This window comes from Gorilla gorilla, chromosome 19, assembly GCF_029281585.2.
Source record: "Gorilla gorilla gorilla isolate KB3781 chromosome 19, NHGRI_mGorGor1-v2.1_pri, whole genome shotgun sequence".
Classification (NCBI taxonomy): domain Eukaryota; kingdom Metazoa; phylum Chordata; class Mammalia; order Primates; family Hominidae; genus Gorilla; species Gorilla gorilla.
Window position 1 is genome coordinate 33,548,312 of NC_073243.2, and position 21,144 is coordinate 33,569,455.

The 21,144-nt window shown below is 35.9% G+C and overlaps 1 protein-coding gene across 3 annotated transcripts in view; it reads left to right on the forward strand.

Moving 5' to 3' along the window:
• AP3B1 (adaptor related protein complex 3 subunit beta 1) overlaps nucleotides 1-21,144 on the forward strand; it is a 296,004-nt gene that overhangs the window by 165,562 nt on the left and 109,298 nt on the right. For all 3 annotated transcript variants that reach the window (XM_004058672.5, XM_055366969.2, XM_055366970.2), the window contains exons 16-19: nucleotides 5,334-5,520; nucleotides 6,475-6,605; nucleotides 18,401-18,509; nucleotides 20,728-20,899. In XM_004058672.5, the coding sequence (XP_004058720.5) occupies nucleotides 5,334-5,520; nucleotides 6,475-6,605; nucleotides 18,401-18,509; nucleotides 20,728-20,899 (599 nt within the window). The remainder of the gene's footprint in view (nucleotides 1-5,333; nucleotides 5,521-6,474; nucleotides 6,606-18,400; nucleotides 18,510-20,727; nucleotides 20,900-21,144) is intronic.

The following is a 21,144-nucleotide window of genomic DNA, read 5'->3' on the forward strand; positions in this document are numbered from 1 at the left end:
TTGAAGCTGATTGGCAGAGGTTGCAGTGAGCTGAGATCGCGCCATTGCACTCCAGCCTGGGCAACCAGAGCGAAACTCCATCTCAAAAGAAAGAAAGAAAGAAAGAAACTAATTAGATGGAACAACGGTACTGCTTAGGTTTGCCTCTGGTGTAAGTTAAGAATTCTATGTAGAGTTTACTTCATTTACCAAACATATTTGTTTGTATCATCCTGTTAAAAAATAACAGCAATGTAGAACCAATATAAATCTTTACTATGCCGAATGCAGACTTCTGTGTCCTTTTTATGTAATAGTAAAGATATTATTAGAACTATAGTATTAATAGTAAAATATATATTAGGACTATATTTTAAGAGACCTTTTTAGTTATTTGTACTGACTTATAATCTATTAGAAGAAAGCTATTGTTTGAATCAATATTTACCAGTTTATTGTCAGAGTATTTTGAGAAGTCTTTTAAATAATGTATTTCTTTTTTTTTTTTTTTTTGAGGCGAGTCTCGCTGTGTCACCCAGGCTGGAGTGCAGTGGCGCGATCTTGGCTCACTGCAAACTCCGCCTCCCAGGTTCACGCCATTCTCCTGCCTGAGCCTCCTGAGTAGCTGGGACTACAGGCGCCTGCCACCATGCCTGGCTAATTTTTTGTATTTTTAGTAGAGATGGGGTTTCACTGTGTAATAATGAATTTCTTAATTTTTATGTAACAGTTCCTCAAATTCATTTTTCCTGTGTCACAGTGACTTAGAGTCAATCTGAAGAAAATGTAATTGATATAATTAGTGTCTGGATAGCATTAGCCATTAGTTGGTACCAATAATGGTTCCTGAAATCTAAGCAGGAAAATTAGTCTGAAAACAAAATTTAATAAATAGCTGTATATATGATATTGAATATTTTTGTTAATGATAATACATTATACTGTCATTGCTTATCTTGTGTAATTTGTGAATAAAACAAATTTAAAAGTACTATTTAATTAATGTCCCATCTGGTTTTGGATTGAGCCTCTGGTGATATTAAAATGTCATGATTGTTTACTTAAATGTTGTCTATTTTCTTCCTAACAGCTTCCCTGGACAGATCTAATTTATGCCTGTTGTCTCCATGCCATCTAGTTTAGGATTTGTCCCAAATTTTTAATGAAGTAATATCGCTAATATTTGCCTTAAAATAGCACAGTTAATTTGTAGACCTCCACTTTGCGGTCTTCTATCTTCTGCCGTAATTTTGTCTAGTGGCATGTTAAGACACAAGTGCAGTGAACAGAGATTTCATTTTAATATGTGAACCATTTAAATCTGAAAGACTATCTTTTTCCCACCCTTTCTAGATGTAACATAACTAACTTCTTCCTTTTAGAACAGCAGGCAGGATTTGTGCTGATAAATGAAGTATACTCTGACAAAGCAGGTGGGAAAAGCTGTCTTTTGCTTTGCTGGAGGTGGAGAGATGAGTGTTTAACAATGCTTCATTTGCCAGCAACTTGATATACCAGCAAGTGTTGCCATGGCCTATGAGATGCGTGAAGCTCCAGGCTGCCAGTGGGTGGAATTAAAGGAAAACATGGGAAGTTAGAGGTTGGTTATAGATGAAATATGTGCAGGAGTAAAGACTGAATAGTCCTGTCCTAGGTCATTAAAGAGAGTGGTGAAAGCACTCTTGCTACAGTAGTTTTGTCATTTATTGTATAGCGTAAGTCTAAAGTTTGTTTAATTATTTGGCAGTTCTTTTTTTATCTTGTTATAAAATCATCAGCAATATATTTTTTAAAATGGAAGTGTACATTTAACAAACAATAAAGTGCTAAATTTCCACTTAGTACTTAACATGCATAAAATATTTGTCGACATTTACCAACCATCATGAGAGTGCTAGTGATCTCATTGACCACACAACAACCAGAAGACACAACAATCTGCTACAAAAAGATCAACATCCATTTAAAAAGCTAGTAGTTATTTTAAGATTATGCATTAAGGTAATTTAATACGTACAGGTGCACAAGATGTTTATATAATTCTGTGTGAAACATGACCTCATTTAGATCAAATAACTTTTTGAAAATTAGTTTTTTACTTTTATTCTATGTTTTCTTATGCACATATGAAAAATGAAACAATAGCTGTTAATGTGGTGGCTCCATTAGTAGAAAAAAGGCCCAACACTGCTGGTTTTCAAACAGAAAATCAGTTAATTCCAAAAATAGACTTTTTTCATTCAATGTATTTATATATTTGTTTGGTCAGGGCTGCAAATGGGAACAAAGTAAAGCTTTTGGAAGTTTATTCTGTCAAAAATATTGCAAATGCTGTTGTAAATTAAAAAGCTCAACATTGAAGATAAAACTGTTTTTGATGAAAGGACGTTGTCATGGTAAAAATCAGTGTTCTTATTAAATTAAGAAAACTATGGAAGAGAAATGTTTTGGGAATTGGTTGTTGTGCATGCAAACAAACTGCTTATTCAGCCAGTTGAAATAAAACCGTAGTTGTCACATTTACTGATATTAGTATACACAGTTTGACCGAACTATAAAATTCTTGTGATGAAACTGATGTTGAAGAACCATTCTATAGCATAACAGTACACACTGTCTTTAACGCATATTAGCAACAGAATTTTAGATACATGATTTTGTGAAGAACTGCTTTGTAAATTAAGTTTCTTATATTGGCTTAAACATTTTTTATTGATAATTGAGTCTTCTGTATATTGGTTAAGTTTTGGTTCACAAATTGTTTGGATTATTTAAAGTGTCACTAGTAAATGCCAAAAAATTTTACCTTTTGAAAAATTTTAGCAAATAGCAATTATTAGAAACAAGTCTTGCAAACAGAAAGACTTTGAAAGTTTTCCCTGTACAGGCAAGGGAAGAACTGAACAGCTTAAATGATGAGAGCTCAAGATTTAATCGAGAGGTTGTCATTTGCACTATCTCACCTATCCTGAAGACTCTTTTGATGGAGCACCTGTTTTTAATTAGAAAAATTTATATTGTGTAGAATGAAATGAAATTGAGAAGGCAGTTGGTTTTGTAGTATCTAAATTGATGAAATATTTTTAAAAGGATAAAATAATTATTTGAAAATGTTGTCAATATTGTAAAAACTTTTTATTGACTACGTGGGGGAAAAGCTAAATATTTGGGTTTGAAATATTGACAGTTTTTAACATAAAAGCAAGGATTGGTACTATTCTTCATTCAGTAGAATTTTCTCTGAGATTACATGATTGTCCAGAAATACTGTAAAGAGGGTATTTTCTCCATTATACCCAAATATGGTCTACAGAGAAGAAAGTTGAAAATGTCAACGATTTTATAATTACTCACTGCAGAATTTAATTTTGAAAAAGATTGCAATTTTTTTTTTTTAAAAAAACTTAGGCCATATAAAAATGTATTCTCCAGAGAAATACCAATGCCTTGTTACTAGATACATACACTGAAGAAACTGATTAATGTATGTAAATGTGTGGTGAATAATTATTCTGCTTATGGTTTTAGTGCATCATTGTACACGAATTTGTTTTTATCTTTTAGAAAGAATGTTATTTTTGAAAATACATTTTAATAAAACTTATTTGTAAGCTTACAATATAATACATTTTACAGTCAATAAAAATTTTTAAATTATATAATTTTAATTACTTTAAATGCCCTACCTAACTTTCAAAATTGTTAACATATTGAAAATGTTTAATTTCCTAAAAATTAATTTTGGGCTAAGAAATATAAGCCAAATGTATCATTCTGCTAGCTCAAAAAAATCATTGCAATTAAGAGACTCTTTCTTTATTTTAGTTGCAGATTTAAAATCTCAGCACTCAATTGGACTTTATAGTTAACCAAGTTGTAAATTCTAACTCCACATTTGAGAAAACTAATGATTAAGTGGATTTGCCAGGTTTTTCCAGCAAATTAATTACACGGTTTAGTGTACCACATTTTCTTTTAAGTTGGTTTTGAATTGTATTCCTCATTTGGTGAATATTTTGCTAATTGTCTTAAAAAAATGAATCATAGAAATTTTCTTACCTGTACTTGAACCAGCATGGTCTAGCAATTAGTGAATAGCAATTGTTGGTAACCAAATTCAGAATAGCTCTATTAACATTTTCACTTGTATTTTTTATAATTCTACTTTAATAAAACTAGGTTAATCCTTTTTAACTAGTCTGCTACTGAAATAAGGTTGCTTTCTATCAAATCAATTATCTTAAGCAATTATTGTAAAAGAGTTTACCACACCATTTCTGTACTTTGACTTATTGTTCTAGAATTGTCTTTAGCTCTGCCTAACTTGATTGATTTTATTTTTTATCTGCTTCTAATGTGCATAAAATCTTCTAATCTAAAGTAAATGATTTAGTGTTTCTCGGTTTATTTTTCCCATATATTATGAATTCTATTTGGCTTATAGTTAAAATTGTACACATGTAGCCTTCTTGTTAAAACTATGCTTTTTCAATAAAATAACTGTAGTTTAAAATACAAACCTGTTTTGTTAACATTTCAATTTTGGTTTAATTATTATTAAAATTATTTCAATATATGTTAATGTAGTACATTCAAAAATTGACTTAGGAAGTCTTATTATGGTGTAAAAGCTACTATAATAAGTTGTTCCCTTACATAAATAAATAAATGACCAATATTACTAGAGGATATAAGCAGCATGGGGGAAAAATGGAAGAAGTCTTTTATCCTAGTTTTCAGAGGGCATCAGCAGCTTGCTTTTATGAAAAAGTAACAGCTAAATGCACTGCAAATAATTTGCAGTAATCCAGTTCAGTGATTCATGTGTCTGCTTTAATGGGTCATAATTCAGGGTAAAGTAACTGAGTGCAGTCAGAGTGCAGACACTGCTTATGCCAGGGACAGTATCTCTTCATAAAACACACCTCAGGAGAAGCAGTTTGCCAGCCCCCTAATACTCTCTGATGTTTTGATGTCCTGCATATTTTTCCGATTAAGTTTTGAGTGCCATGTTTTTAGTTGTATTTCCACATTCATTATTCTCACGTAGACCCTTCAGCGGGTTTGCCATATATGATTATTTTTTTAATGATGCCTTTCTTTCCACTTCAGCAGTTTAATAATCTAGCACATGGCTGCTTCTCAATACTCAGCATTCACCTACCCAGTACAGAAGAGGACATGTGCTTTGGCTTCAAAATTCCATTTGCAGCATTAGAAATGCGTATTCCCTATGGAACAACATTTGTTTGACATAACCATTCATTTTTATTACCTCTTTAAATATGTTTATCCAGAGTTATCAATAATCATAAATAACTGTATTCTCATCTTGATCTGTTTTTTTCCAACAGACAAAATTGCTTACCCAGTACATATTAAATCTCGGCAAGTATGATCAAAACTACGACATCAGAGACCGTACAAGATTTATTAGGCAGCTTATTGTTCCGAATGAAAAGAGTGGAGCTTTAAGTAAATATGCCAAAAAAATATTCCTAGCACAAAAGCCTGCACCACTGCTTGAGTCTCCTTTTAAAGGTATTATCAGAATATAACTCCAAAATATATGTTATCTAAAAAATTATGACAAGATGTTGCCATTTCTAATGTGCTTAAAATTTATCTCTTAGGAAATATAAATGATTTGCATATATAAATATATAAGAACAGCATGCTTTCTACTCATTCATCTGCTCTCAAAAGCAAGTTTTATATTAAAGTTTATATTTTTGTAGACCTTATTTACTAAATAATTTTAAGCGTTCTGACTTTATTCTAACATTTAAACTGGGCAATAGATGAAAACTAGGTTATTCTTATAAATAATGACTTCATTTCTCTTTTAAATAGTTTTATAAGAAATATAATTCCTTTTAATAGTGAGTTATTAAGTAAATATTCTGTGTACACTAATATCAGTTTTTCTAGGAGGAATTATTTTATAAAAAGTATCCCTCTATATTTAAACTGGTTTTTCAAAGAGGGAAGTTGACTTATGTGTCCCAGCTTTTTAAAAGGAGTAATTAAGTATTTTACCACCTTACAAGTAGCCATTCCAGTTGGAATCAAATAGTTACATACCTTGGTTTTCATATCGTTTCTTATTTAATGTTGTCAAGCGATAAAAAGCAATTCAGTTTTGTAGAAAAACTATTAAAATTCTGGATGTGTTTGTGCCAAGACATGTATATGGATTGTTTAACTGTGCTGTCATTCTTAATATTCACAGTAAAGTAATTTTTAGAGAAGCTACATTTCAGAGCAACACCTCTAAACACACTGACTGATTAGCTTTTTTATTGACCATTATGGGGGAGATTATTGTAATCTATGGACTGAAATCAGTTTTTTGACCTATGAAGAGCTTCCTAGTTTATATTTATTCCTTGACATTTGAGGTAATGTGCCAATTACCTTGAGCTCTGATTATGATTGTTCTCTGTTATATACAGCTCACATTGTTTATTTTATATTTTTCCCTATTTTTAATAGATAGAGATCATTTCCAGCTTGGCACCTTATCTCATACTCTCAACATTAAAGCTACTGGGTACCTGGAATTATCTAATTGGCCAGAGGTGGCGCCTGACCCATCAGTTCGAAATGTAGAAGTAATAGAGTTGGTAAGTTGACCTTTCTGAAATTAATTTTGCTAAAGCAGTGGAAGACTCTAGGATAGCTATTGTTTTACATAAAAGCTTTTTTGGAGAGTTGAAAATTGAAAATTGTTCTAGTATTTCTAAATGTAATGTGTTAGATATACCTTGCCTTTATAGCAACTAAATATTATAGTATTCCTATGCCATTGTACATGTACTGTTCCTTTTCTTCAAGGAAATAGAGAACTGAATTCTCTGCATCAGTGCCACCCACATTTGTGCTATTGCATTTGTAGCTGCGTAGATTCAATTTCTAAGGTATTTAGTTTCATTGGATCAAGTTTTTTCTACTTTGTTTAGAGATTTGTAAGCTTCCTGACAATATCCTTCTGAATAATTTCTGCTGTTCTCTTTCAGAAAAACCACACAAAGTGTTCTAGATTTTTTGATGAACCATTTTTAAGTGAAGCCTGAACATAAATAGGGAGCATTGTGTACCAAAAATGTCCTTTGACAAGGTCACAAAGTGAATAATATGGTGCTTTCTCATCAAAAACAAATTTGCTATATAAATACTCTTTTTCTCAATCTTTAAAAAAAATGCTGGCCATTGAGATAAAAGAATTAACATTCTTTTCTAATATTTGTTTCTTTCTCATATATACAAGAAAAAATGAGAGAGGCCTTCTAATTGTATTTAGCAATTATGCAAAATATATTTAATACTTTAAAATGTGGAGTAAACAAAAAAAGCAGTTAAGAATTGTATTCTGGATACTTTTCTGGTGGAAAAGATACATTGAATTAGGATTCAGATAACTGGGGTTCTTTACTAATTCCTGTGGGAAAGTGAGTTAACCTCCTTGCTCTTAACTGATCTGTATACAGTGGAAGAAAACCTTTATTACTTTAATAAATAGAATTTCTATAATGATCATGGCCATGTAATTTGATTCCTCTGAGAAATTATTAAATGTTTCTCTTAACCACTCCAACTTATCCTGGCTTTGAAGCATGGCCGGAATTAATAATAGCACTATTGAGGAACCCCTGACAGTGTACGATGATAATGTTTTATAAAAACTATCTTGTTTAAACCTAATAATGATCGTAAGTGATGGTTATTGTTATTCCCACTTTGCAGATGAGGAAGCCAAGTCTTAGATAACTTAAGTAAATTGCCTAAGTTCACATGGCAAGTAAGTGATAGAACCATATTCCAACCCAGGTCTGAGTTCACTGTCCATGCTGTTACTGTATTTTATTATGTAATATGAGAAGAGGAACCTTGAGCTTGTTCGCAAATCTGTATTATCCTTAGTACTTAGCACCATTATTTTTATGTTTTGACAAATGATCTGTACTTAGAGACAGCCAAAAATTTGTAACAGTAGTAATATGTAAAAATATGAGAAGCAATTACATGTCTATCCCTCCTTGCAGCTGAGTTTGTTGATTTTTACTCAAATCTGCATACTGTTAAGTACTCTTCAAAATAGTTGCCTTATTTGTGCAAATTTTTTTTTGTTTGTTTGTTTTTTTTTGAGACAGAGTCTTGCTCTGTCACCCAGGCTGCAGTGCAGGGGCATGATCTTGGCTCACTGCAAGCTCCGCCTCCCAGGTTCAAGCGATTCTCCTGCGTTAGCTTCCCAAGTAGCTGGGATTACAGCCACATGCCACCATGCTTGGCTAATTTTTGTATTTTTAGTAGAGATGGGGTTTTGCCATGTTGGCCAGGCTGGTCTCAAACTCGTGACCTCAAGTGATCTGCCCGCCTCAGCCTACCAAAGTGCTGGGATTACAGGTGTGAGTCACCGTGCCCAGCCTATTTGTGCAACTTTTGATCAGATACTAGAATATAAAGAGAGTGTTCTTTGTTATGGTTCCTCCTATGGACATACTTTCTCTCCTAATTTCTTATTATGCTTGTTTGTTGTTTTTATGGTTCGTTTTTTTTTTTTTCATTATGGGGTACATGAGTTTTAGCCCAAGTAGAACCATCCTTTTAACCTTCCCGCCTTATCTCTCCCTCCTTGCTGCCCCCACCCACCAAAAAGCATTATCTTCTCAGAGTTGATAGCAATGCTATGCAATTTAATTTGGTCTCAGCAGTATTCTTTATTGGCTGATAGATTAGTTTGTTGGCTGGCTTCTTCCATTTTCATGTGCTCCTCTAAGCATTAACTACCTTATACGGACAGTACTTAAATATAACATATTATGTTCGTTTCACCTGTCCAATTCAACAGAGACAAATTAATTTCTTTTTCATTTTGCTGATTATGTTTATGAAATTAATAATTGGTAACTTACAGAGAATCATTATAACTGATTGAACATGGTTTGATAAAACTGTCACTGTCTGTTGATGCCATGCAGAAAACAGCTTCAGTCTATTGGACTCTGAGACAATTGGCTTAAAATTATACTATGAGGGACACAATTAAATATAACAATAATGTAGATAGTTTTCTTTTTAAATGCAGCTACAATACAAAAAATAATGTCCGTATTATCTTTCTTGTCTCTCACTCTACTTCATCTCCCTTCCAAGTCATGTCACTGTATTTCATGCATATAATATACTATGTTATTCTAGTTTTCCTGTAAAGTGATCTTACAGGGTCAAGTCTTGTAACTGTGAAATATAACTTAGTAAGAAAAATGACCTAGGTTTAGATAATCTGATATTTTAATCAAAATGACAGGGAACCTAGTCAGATTGACAGTAGAAGTCACTTTGAATTACACACCACCATTTCTAGGATATAGGATATAATATATATTTATATTATGATCCCAGTAAGTTTTGAAGATCCTTAGTTAATAATTTATTTGCTTAGTTTAGAAAGTCCTTTCTTCTCTACTGACAGAAAGACTGCCTTCTGCATATGAAGGGTATTTTGCTTCATAAACACATCTGTCAATATTTTATCCTTTACAGAAACTTTCAAATTAGCGTCTATGTTCTCTTCTTTTCTTTTCTTTTCCCTATTATTCCTTTTCCTTAGAATGATAATGTGGTCTTTTAGTCATAAAGGACCACAATACAAATTAAGATACTTTTATTGTTCGTCTTTGGCCTTTAAAACCTGAAACTCCATAGAATTCATGGCCATGTCAAGAAAAAATGCACGTTTGAGCATAGAAGTCTGGTTTTCCGAAATTGTTAATTTAGTGTTATTAAATTAATCCAACAAACTTTTTATCAGACCTCAGAGAAATATGTTTGGATTTAAGAAAAATATGGACTTCAGAGTTTACCAAATATAAGAGAGCTTTGTTTATAGAATACTATCTTTGTAGACAGAAGCATTTTAAATACATGTAAAAGAAAGCCATACTGCTGATCTTATATAAGCATCTTATTCAAATATATTCAAGCTTCTCTTTTTAAGCAACATACCTTAAACCCTCTAGATCAGTGGTTTTATTTTTATTTGTTTTTATTTATTTTTTTGAGACATGATTTTGCTCTGTCACCCAGGCTGGAGTGCAGTGATGCGATCATAGCTCACTGCAGCCTCAAACTCCTGGGCTCAAGCCATCCTCCTGCCTCAGCTCCCAAAGTGCTGAGAGTACAGGTATGAGCTACATCACCCAGCCTTAGACTAGTGGTTTTTAAATGTAGCTGCGCATTATAATCATATGGAGATTTTGTGTGTGTGTGTGTATGTTTTTAATTTTTATTTTATTATTACACTTTAAGTTTTAGGGTACATGTGCACAATGTGCAGGTTTGTTACATATGTATACATGTGCCATGTTGGTGTGCTGCACCCATTAACTCGTCATTTAGCATTAGGTATATCTCCAAATGCTATCCCTCCCCACTCCCCTGACCCCACAACAGTCCCTGGAGTGTGATGTTCCCCTTCGTGTGTCCATGTGTTCTCATTGTTCATTTCCCACCTATGAGCGAGAACATGTGGTGTTTGGTTTTTTGTCCTTGCGATAGTTTGCTGAGAATGATGGTTTCCAGTTTTATCTATGTCCCTACAAAGGACATGAACTGATCATTTTTTATGGCTGCATAGTATTCCACGGTGTATATGTACCACATTTTCTTAATCTAGTCTGTCGTTGGACATTTGTGTTGGTTCCAAGTCTTTGCTATTGTGAATAGTGCCGCAATAAACATACATGTGCATGTGTCTTTATAGCAGCATGATTTATAATCCTTTGGGTATATACCCAGTAATGGGATGGCTGGGTCAAATGGTATTTCTAGTTCTAGATCCCTGAGGAATCGCCACACTGACTTCCACAATGGTTGAACTAGTTTACAGTCCCACCAACAGTGTAAAAGTGTTCCTATTTCTCCACATCCTCTCCAGCACCTGTTGTTTCCTGACTTTTTAATGATTGCCATTCTAACTGGTGTGAGATGGTATCTCATTGTGGTTTTGATTTGCATTTCTCTGATGGTCAGTGATGACGAGCATTTTTTCATGTGTTTTTTTGGCTGCATAAATGTCTTCTTTTGAGAAGTGTCTGTTCATATCCTTTGCCCACTTTTTGATGGGGTTGTTTGTTTTTTTCTTGTACATTTGTTTGAGTTCATTGTAGATTCTGGATATTAGCCCTTTGTCAGATGAGTAGGTTGCAAAAATTTTCTCCCATTCTGTAGGTTGCCTGTTCACTCTGATGGTAGTTTCTTTTGCTGTGCAGAAGCTCTTGAATTTAATTACATCCCATTTGTCAATTTTGGCTTTTGTTGCCATTGCTTTTGGTGTTTTAGACATGAAGTCCTTGCCCATGCCTATGTCCTGAATGGTAATGCCTAGGTTTTCTTCTAGGGTTTTTATGGTTTTAGATCTAACATGTAAGTCTTTAATCCATCTTGAATTAATTTTTGTATGAGGTGTAAGGAAGGGATCCAGTTTCAGCTTTCTACATCTGGCTAGCCAGTTTTCCCAGCACCATTTATTAAATAGGGAATCCTTTCCCCATTGCTTGTTTTTCTCAGGTTTGTCAAAGATCAAATGGTTGTAGATATGCGGCATTATTTCTGAGGGCTCTGTTCTGTTCCATTGATCTGTATCTCTGTTTTGGTACCAGTACCATGCTGTTTTGGTTACTGTAGCCTTGTAGTATAGTTTGAAGTCAGGTGGCATGATGCCTCCAGCTTTGTTCTTTTGGCTTAGGATTGACTTGGCGATGCAGACTCTTTTTTGGTTCCATATGAACTTTAAAGTAGTTTTTTCCAATTCTGTGAAGAAAGTCATTGGTAGCTTGATGGGGATGGCATTGAATCTATAAATTACCTTGGGCAGTATGGCCATTTTCACAATATTGATTCTTCCTACCCATGAGCATGGAATGTTCCTCCATTTGTTTGTATCCTCTTTTATTGAGCAGTGGTTTGTAGTTCTCCTTGAAGAGGTCCTTCCCATCCCTTGTAAGTTGGATTCCTAGGTATTTTATTCTCTTTGAAGCAATTGTGAATGGGAGTTCACTCATGATTTGGCTCTCTGTTTGTCTGTTATTGGTGTATAAGAATGGTTGTGATTTTTGCACATTGATTTTGTATCCTGAGACTTAGCTGAAGTTGCTTCTCAGCTTAAGGAGATTTTGGGCTGAGACAATGGGGTTTTCTAGATATACAATCATGTCATCTGCAAACAGGGACAATTTGACTTCATCTTTTCCTAATCGAATGCCCTTTATTTCCTTCTCCTGCCTAATTGCCGTGGCCAGAACTTCCAACCCTATGTTGAATAGGAGTGGTGAGAGAGGGCATCCCTGTCTTGTGCCAGTTTTCAAAGGGAATGCTTCCAGTTTTTGCCCATTCAGTATGATATTGGCTGTGGGTTTGTCATAGATAGCTCTTATTATTTTGAGATACATCCCATCAATACCTAATTTATTGAGAGTTTTTAGCATGAAGGGTTGTTGAATTTTGTCAAAGGCCTTTTATGCATCTATTGAGATAATCATGTGGTTTTTGTCTTTGGTTCTGTTTATATGCTGGATTACATTTATTGATTTGCGTGTGTTGAACCAGTCTTGCATCCCAGGGATGAAGCCCACTTGATCATGGTGGATAAGCTTTTTGATGTGCTGATGGATTCGTTTTGCCAGTATTTTATTGAGTATTTTTGCATCAATGTTCATCAAGGATATTGGTCTAAAATTCTGTTTTTTGGTTTGTGTCTCTGCCAGGCTTTGGTATCAGAATGATGCTGGCCTCATAAAATGAGTTAGGGAGGATTCCCTCTTTTTCTATTGATTGGAATAGTTTCAGAAGGAATGGTACCAGTTCCTCCTTGTACCTCTGGTAGAATTCGGCTGTGAATCCATCTGGTCCTGGACTTTTTTTGGTTGGTAAGCTATTGATTATTGACACAATTTCAGAGCCTGTTATTGGTCTATTCAGAGATTCAACTTCTTCCTGGTTTAGTCTTGGGAGGGTGTATGTGTCGAGGAATGTATCCATTTCTTCTAGATTTTCTAGTTTATTTGTGTAGAGATGTTTGTAGTATTCTCTGATGGTAGTTTGTATTTCTGTGGGATCAGTGGTGATATCCCCTTTATCATTTTTTATTGCATCTATTTAATTCTTCTCTCTTGTCTTCTTTATTAGTCTTGCTAGCGGTCTATCAATTTTGTTGATCTTTTCAAAAAACCAGCTCCTGGATTCATTGATTTTTTGAAGGGTATTTTGTGTCTCTATTTCCTTCAGTTCTGCTCTGATTTTAGTTATTTCTTGCCTTCTGCTAGCTTTTGAATGTGTTTGCCCTTGCTTTTCTAGTTCTTTTAATTGTGATGTTAGGGTGTCAATTTTGGATCTTTCCTGCTTTCTCTTGTGGGCGTTTAGTGCTATAAATTTCCCTCTACACACTGCTTTGAATGCATCCCAGAGATTCTGGTATGTTGTGTCTTTGTTCTTGTTGGTTTCAAAGAACATCTTTATTTCTGCCCTCATTTTGGTATGTACCCAGTAGTCATTCAGGAGCAGGTTGTTCAGTTTCCATGTAGTTGAGCGGTTTTGAGTGAGATTCTTAATCCTGAGTTCTAGGTTGATTGCACTGTGGTCTGAGAGACAGTTTGTTACAATTTCTGTTCTTTTACATTTGCTGAGGAGAGCTTTACTTCCAACTATGTGGTCAGTTTTGGAATAGGTGTGGTGTGGTGCTGAAAAGAATGTATATTCTGTTGATTTGGGGTGGAGAGTTCTGTAGATGTCTATTAGGTCCGCTTGGTGCAGAGCTGAGTTCAATTACTGGGTATCCTTGTTAAATTTCTGTCTCATTGATCTGTCTAATGTTGACAGTGTGGTGTTAAAGTCTCCCATTATTATTGTGTGGGAGTCCCAGTCTCTTTGTAGGTCACTCAGGACTTGCTTTATGAATCTGGGTGCTCCTGTATTGGGTGCATATATATTTAGGATAGTTAGCTCTTCTTGTTGAATTGATCCCTTTACCATTATGTAATGGCCTTCTTTGTCTCTTTTGATCTTTGTTGGTTTAAAGTCTGTTTTATCAGAGACTAGGATTGCAACCCCTGCCTTTTTTTGTTTTCCATTTTCTTGGTAGATCTTCCTCCATCCCTTTATTTTGAGTTTATGTGTGACTCTCCATGTGAGATGGGTTTCCTGAATACAACACACTGATGGGTCTTGACTCTTTATCCAATTTGCCAGTCTGTGTCTTTTAATTGGAGCATTTAGCCCATTTACATTTAAAGTTAATATTGTTATGTGTGAATTTGGTCCTGTCATTATGATGTTAGCTGGTTATTTTGCTCGTTAGTTGATGCAGTTTCTTCCTAGCCTTGATGGTCTTTACATTTTGGTGTGTTTTTTGCAGTGGCTGGTACCGGTTGTTCTTTTCCATATTTAGTGCTTCCTTTAGGAGCTCTTTTAGGGCAGGCCTGGTGGTGACAAAACTCTCTCAGCATTTGCTTGTCTGTAAAGTATTTTATTTCTCCTTCACTTATGAAGCTTAGTTTGGCTGGATATGAAATTCTGGGTTGAAAATTCTTTTCTTTAAGAATGTTGAATATTGGCCCCCACTCTCTTCTGGCTTGTAGAGTTTCTGCCAAGAGATCCGCTGTTAGTCTGATGGGCTTCCCTTTGTAGGTAACCCAATCTTTCTCTCTGGCTGCCCTTAACATTTTTTCCTTCATTTCAACTTTGGTGAATCTGACAATTATGTGTCTTGGAGTTGCTCTTCTCAAGGAGTATCTTTGTGGTGTTCTCTGTATTTCCTGAATCTGAATGTTGGCCTTTCTTGCTAGATTGGGGAAGTTCTCCTGGATAATATCCTGCAGAGTGTTTTCCAATTTGGTTCCATTCTCCCCGTCACTTTCAGGTACACCAATGAGATGTAGATTTGGTCTTTTCACATAGTCCCACATTTCTTGGAGGCTTTGTTTCTTTCTTTTTATTCTTTTTTCTCTAAACTTCCCTTCTCGCTTCATTTCATTCATTTCATCTTCCATCACTGATACCCTTTCTTCCAGTTGATCGCTTCGGCTCCTGAGGCTTCTGCGTTCTTCACATAGTTCTCGAGCCTTGGCTTTCAGCTCCATCAGCTCCTTTAAGGACCTCTCTGCATTGGTTATTCTAGGTATCCATTCGTCTAATTTTTTTTCAAAGTTTTTAACTTATTTGCCATTGGTTTGTATTTCCTCCTGTAGCTTGGAGTAGTTTGATCATCTGAAGCCTTCTTCTCTCAACTCGTCAAAGTCATTCTCCGTCCAGCTTTGTTCTGTTGCTGGTGAGGAGCTGCGTTCCTTTGGAGGAGGAGAGGCACTCTGCTTTTTAGAGTTTCCACTTTTTCTGCTCTGTTTTTTCCCCATCTTTGTGGTTTTATCTACTTTTGGTCTTTGAAGATGGTGATGTACAGATGAGTTTTTGGTGTGGATGTCCTTTCTGTTTGTTAGTTTTCCTTCTAACAGACAGGACCCTCAGCTGTAGGTCTGTTGGAGTTTGCTAGAGGTCCACTACAGACCCTGTTGCCTGGGTATCAGCAGCGGTGGGTGCAGAACAGCAGTGGCTGTAGAACAGCGGTTCACCAATGTGAACCGCAAATGCTGCTGCCTGATCGTTCCTCTGGAAGTTTTGTCTCAGAGGAGTACCCGGCCATGTGAGGTGTCAGTCTGCCCCTGCTGGGGGGTGCCTCCCAGTTAGGCTGCTTGGGGGTCAGGGACCCACTTGAGGAGGCAGTCTGCCTGTTCTCAGATCTCCAGCTGCGTGCTAGGAGAACCACTGCTCTCTTCAAAGCTGTCAGATAGGGACATTTAAGTCTGCAGAGGTTACTGCTATCTTTTTGTTTGTCTGTGCCCTACCCCCCAGAGGTGGAGCCTACAGAGGCAGGCAGGACTCCTTGAGCTGTGGTGGGCTCCACCCAGTTTGAGCTTCCTGGCTGCTTTGTTTACCTAATCAAGCCTGGGCAATGGCAGGCGCACCTCCCCCAGCCTCACTGCCGCCTTGCAGTTTGATCTCAGACTGCTGTGCTAGCAATCAGCAAGACTCCGTGGGCGTAGGACCCTCTGAGCCAGGTGTGGGATATAATCTCCTGGTGTGCCGTTTTTGAAGCCCGTCGGAAAAGCGCAGTATTAGGGTGGGAGTGACCCGATTTTCCAGGTGCCGTCTGTCACCCCTTTCTTTGACTAGGAAAGGGAACTCCCTGACCCCTTGCGCTTCCCGAGTAAGGCAATGCCTCACCCTGCTCCGGCTTGCGCACGGTGCGCTGCACCCACTGTCTGGCACTCCATAGTGAGATGAACCTGGTGGTACCTCAGATGGAAATGCAGAAATCACTGGTCTTCTGCGTCGCTCACGCAGGGAGCTGTAGACCGGAGCTGTTCCTATTCGGCCATCTTGGCTCCACCCTCCTGGAAATTTTTTAAACAAAACAAAACTAGGTCAAATGTGCACCAGACTAATTAAATCAGAATTTTAGGAGGTGGTCCCAGGTATTTGTTTTTTTAGTATTAATATTTTTATTGTTTATATTAGCATTTAAACACTATTCTCAGGTGATTCTATTGTACATTCAGTGCTGAGAAACATTCTTGAATAAGAAATTCTGTCATACTGTAGACTCCTTTACAACAAAATATGTACTCTAGCAAAGACTTGCACATAGGAAAAACTCAAAGGTGCAATCAATAAATGAGTCTCAAGTATTTTATCTTTTCAGAAGTATTCATTTCCCTGCTTTTTAAAAAATCATATGTGAAGCATGATTTAATTTCTTCTTGACAAATCAAGGCCATGACTATGAAAGCAAACTAATACTCTGTATTAAAGTGGTTAAAGTGGCGCATATTAGTAAATGCTGTTACTAATACAGTATTTAGTAAACACTAAAGTCAGTATTTTTCTTAAGCATTTTTCTGAATTTAATATTGAAGTCTTTAAGAGGCTAATAAATATAATTAGTATTTATTGTGTCAGCCACACTTAAAATTGAACAAAATAGGCTGGACTTAGTGGCTCACACCTGTAATCCCAGCACTTTGGGAGGTCGAGGCAGGTGGATCACCTGAGGTCAGGAGTTAGAGACCAGCCTGGGCAACATAGTGAAATCCTGTCTCTACTAAAAATACAAAAATTAGCTGGGCGTGGTGGTGGGTGCCTGTGATCCCAGCTACTTGGGAGGATGAGGCAGGACAATCGCTTGAACCTAGGAGGCAGAGGTTGCAGTGAGCCGAGATCCTGTCACCATACTCCAGCCTGGGCGACAGAGCGAGACTCCATCTCAAAAAAAAAAAAAATTGCACAAAATATTTTAAATTCCCTGCTCTCCAGAAACTTACATTCTACCAGGGATAGACCAACAGTTAAAAAAACAAGTAGATTGTATAGTATGTTAACAAGTAATACATGCTGTGATAAAAAAAAAAAAAAAAAGAGGTGGGGGGGAATGGTGTTGGAAATGCCAAGAGCTAGGGTGAAGGCCCTAACCTGGGAGCATGCCTGGGACATTTGGAGGAACAGTAAGGCGTGGCCAGAGCAGATCAGGCAAGAGGGTGAGCAGCAAGAGGTGAGAGAGGCAGGCGACGGGGACACTTGTGGAGGGGCAGTCATGAAAGGATGGTTGTATTGGGCTGTGCAGACTGTTGTAGGGACTTCGGCTTTTTCTCTGAGTAAAATGGGGAGCCACTAAAATGGGGAGCCACTGCAGGGTTTCAGGCCAAAAAGGAGCTTGATCTGATTTAGGTTTTAATAGAATCATTCTAGATGCTGTGTTTTGCAAAGTTTGTTTGCTGGGGGCAGGGTGGAGGGGCAGTAGAAGCAAGGTAACGAGTAGTCCAGGAGAGAAGGGTGGGTCAGACCAGGGTAGCTACAGGATTTCTTGATGGCTTAGATGTTTAGGATATGAGAAAAAAAGAGAAGTCAAGGATTACTCCTGGATTTAGGCTGTTGAGATGGTTAGGGCAATTTATTGCCTACACTAAATATTTTCTTTTCTTTCTTTTTTTTTTCTCTGTTTTCCCTCAGTGTCAAGCTATCAACCTGTGTTTGTTATTGCTGTTATTGTATCTGCTTCTAGTTTCGCTCACCTATTTTAGGATATATTACTTTTGTTTAAATCTTCTGTGGGCCAACAAACACAAAAGTTTTAAAAATTGTGTATTTAAAATAAGATTGTTGGTTTAACATAGGGGCTCTGAGTGAGAGTTTGTGTTGCTGTATTTAGGAGTGAAGTGAATCAGCCTTAATGCCAGGACTTCTAACAGTTGCATTCTCTGTGGAGGCCTTAAGCTTGCTTTTGAATTCAGTTATGTTCTTAATGATTAAGTTTGCCAGAACTCTAAATCTCTGAATGAGAATTCATTTATATTTACTTTATTTGTTGAAACAGGCAAAAGAATGGACCCCAGCAGGAAAAGCAAAGCAAGAGAATTCTGCTAAGAAGTTGTATTCTGAATCTGAGGAAGAGGAGGACTCTTCTGATAGTAGCAGTGACAGTGGTGCGTTTTATAATTTATTGGCATATATTATTTACATAGTAGATTACATTCTGTATCTCAGAAACAAGGCCTAATCCATAATATTCAGCAGGTAGTTTTAAGTGAAGTTTGTATTATCAAAATAATCCCTTTCATTTATATATCACTCTTTAGTTTTCAAAGTAATTTTTAATTACTAAATTCTCTTTTTACTTTACAATATCTCTTGGACAGTAGCTAATACATTGGTATAGCTGAAACAGGAACTCATACTTTTCTGAATTCTAAACCACAATGTCTAATATATCTATTGAAAAACACAATTTTACACTTGATAAACTTTTAGTGGGGTCTTTAAAAGTAACTTTCTTTTACAAAAACGTAAAGTTTATTTTATACCTTGAAGAGTCTTTTTCTCTTTCATTTTATACTCATCTCTTTCTGTGAACCTCTATAGAGATAAAGCTAAAATTATTAAGTCTCTATATACTATAAGTCTCTATATACTATAAAAAAATCAAACTAAAGATTGAGGGTAACTATATGCAGTGAAAAGAATGCTTAATAGGAAGGATTTAGAGGCCCTGGGTTTTACCTATGCAAATTGAATAAGGCACCTACTTTTCTCTATATCAGATAAATGAAGGGGTACAGTTAAATATTTCTTAAAGTCCCTTCATTGCTAAAATTCTGTGAGTGATTTGCATAGTGAAAAATAGATTGTAGTCACTTTCTGATGCTCTTATTAACACTTAACCTAATAGGCAAATCTGACCCAAGACCAAACGACACCCAACTTTCTCTAAAATCTTTATTCCTTGGAGAACCAGGGCCTGTCACTCTTACTTGGTTATCTGCTACCCTACTGTAAGGTAATTCACTCTTCTTTTCTCTGTCTTCCTTATCAAAAATCTTTGTTTTTAATATCTGATAAATTAATGTGTGATACATTACCTGTAATTTCTTTCATTGTTTATAGCATAAGCCAGTTATCTGACTTAATATGTATGTGCGTGTAACTTGGATATTACCGCAAATCTAAAATGTCCTTATTTAGTAGCTTTATTTTAGTAAAATAAACTTTCCTGTTTGTAAATGATGATAATGATGAGTGCCTTACCCTGTGGCAGACCCTGTTGTGTTCTAATCACCTTTATATGTTTCAAATCATTTAATCTTCACAACAGCTCTGAAAAGTAACTAGTGTTATCCCCATTTGCTGAAAAGGAAACCAAAACCCAGAGAAGTTGAATAACTTGCTCAGTTTTACAACTGGCAAGTAGAAGAGCCAGGATCTGAATCCGAACACTAACTTGAGAACCCATGCTTGTATCCCTTGCAAGCCATCTTAAAACAATACAGGCAGTCCTAGGTTTTCACTGTGATGGACCTTCCTGATGTTGGTATTATTTAACCATTAGAATGTTTAATTAAAGGTTATGTTCCTGACTAAGAGGGCTTCGTTACATAGATCACAGGCAGGGCAACAGTTTGTCCTTTTGTCTGGGACACAACTCTGTAGTTATAGTCATTTTAAATAGTAAAAAATTATGCTTCACTTAAAAAATACACATATATTCTTCATGTATTCTCTTCTGCAAACAGTCCTAGCATACCATAATTTACACATAAAACATTTAAAGGTATAATTCCTCAATGTAACTTGATCATCTCTTTGACCTATGGAAAACTCGTTTACTAGCTCGAATAAGTAATAACTCTTTAATTAGTCATTTTGCCTATTTCTTTGAATTTGGAGGTCTTTCCAAGTGATTTGAATGGCTCATTTTCCTCTCAAAATTTGTTCCTAAGAAGATTCAACTGTTGCCTCTTTTACTCTAAATAGAATTTCCCATTACAAGCAGAAGAATTCAAAATTATTTCTTTAGCCTTACATCAATCCTTATGTAATTCTTTAAAAGAAAGTTTTTGACATAGCTATATACTTTGGGGTTTGAAGTGAGATTCCCTCAAATTTGGTTTACTTGGTTCACCTTTGCTTAGCTTTTCTCTACTCATTGACAGAGCATCCTCTATCTGCCTCCCTCCAAGCTCACAGTGCTAAAGGAGTCCATAGAGCTGAAAGAATGGGGTGTGGGAATAAAATGTTAAACAAGTGGTATCCACTGAACTAAAATTCAACCTCTGGTTTCATTTGTGATGAATATTGACAGTTACAGGTGTCCGTGTGTCTAATTAAATGACTATAAATCTAAGAACATCTGGTTCTGTTTTTCAGAGAGTGAATCTGGAAGTGAAAGTGTAGAACAAGGCGAAAGTGGGGAGGAAGGAGACAGCAATGAGGACAGCAGTGAGGACTCCTCCAGTGAGCAGGACAGTGAGAGTGAAAGGGAGTCAGGCCTAGAAAACAAAAGAACAGCCAAGAGGAACTCAAAAGCCAAAGGAAAAAGGTAATTTATTTTGTCAGAATTTCCTTCAAAAAATATTCTGTGAAAGTTTGCCCCAGGCAGAGATGTTTCTTATTAATCAAAAAATGGTGAGAGAAAAAAAGTGTGTATTTTTTTTCCAGATATTAAATCTTTTTAAAATTAAAGTGCTAGTTGTTCACATTATTTTCCTACTTGTAATGCTTAGCTTTCATTTTGAACTTGAACATATCTTGGGGTTACATTTTGAAAATTGGTATAACCTTGGA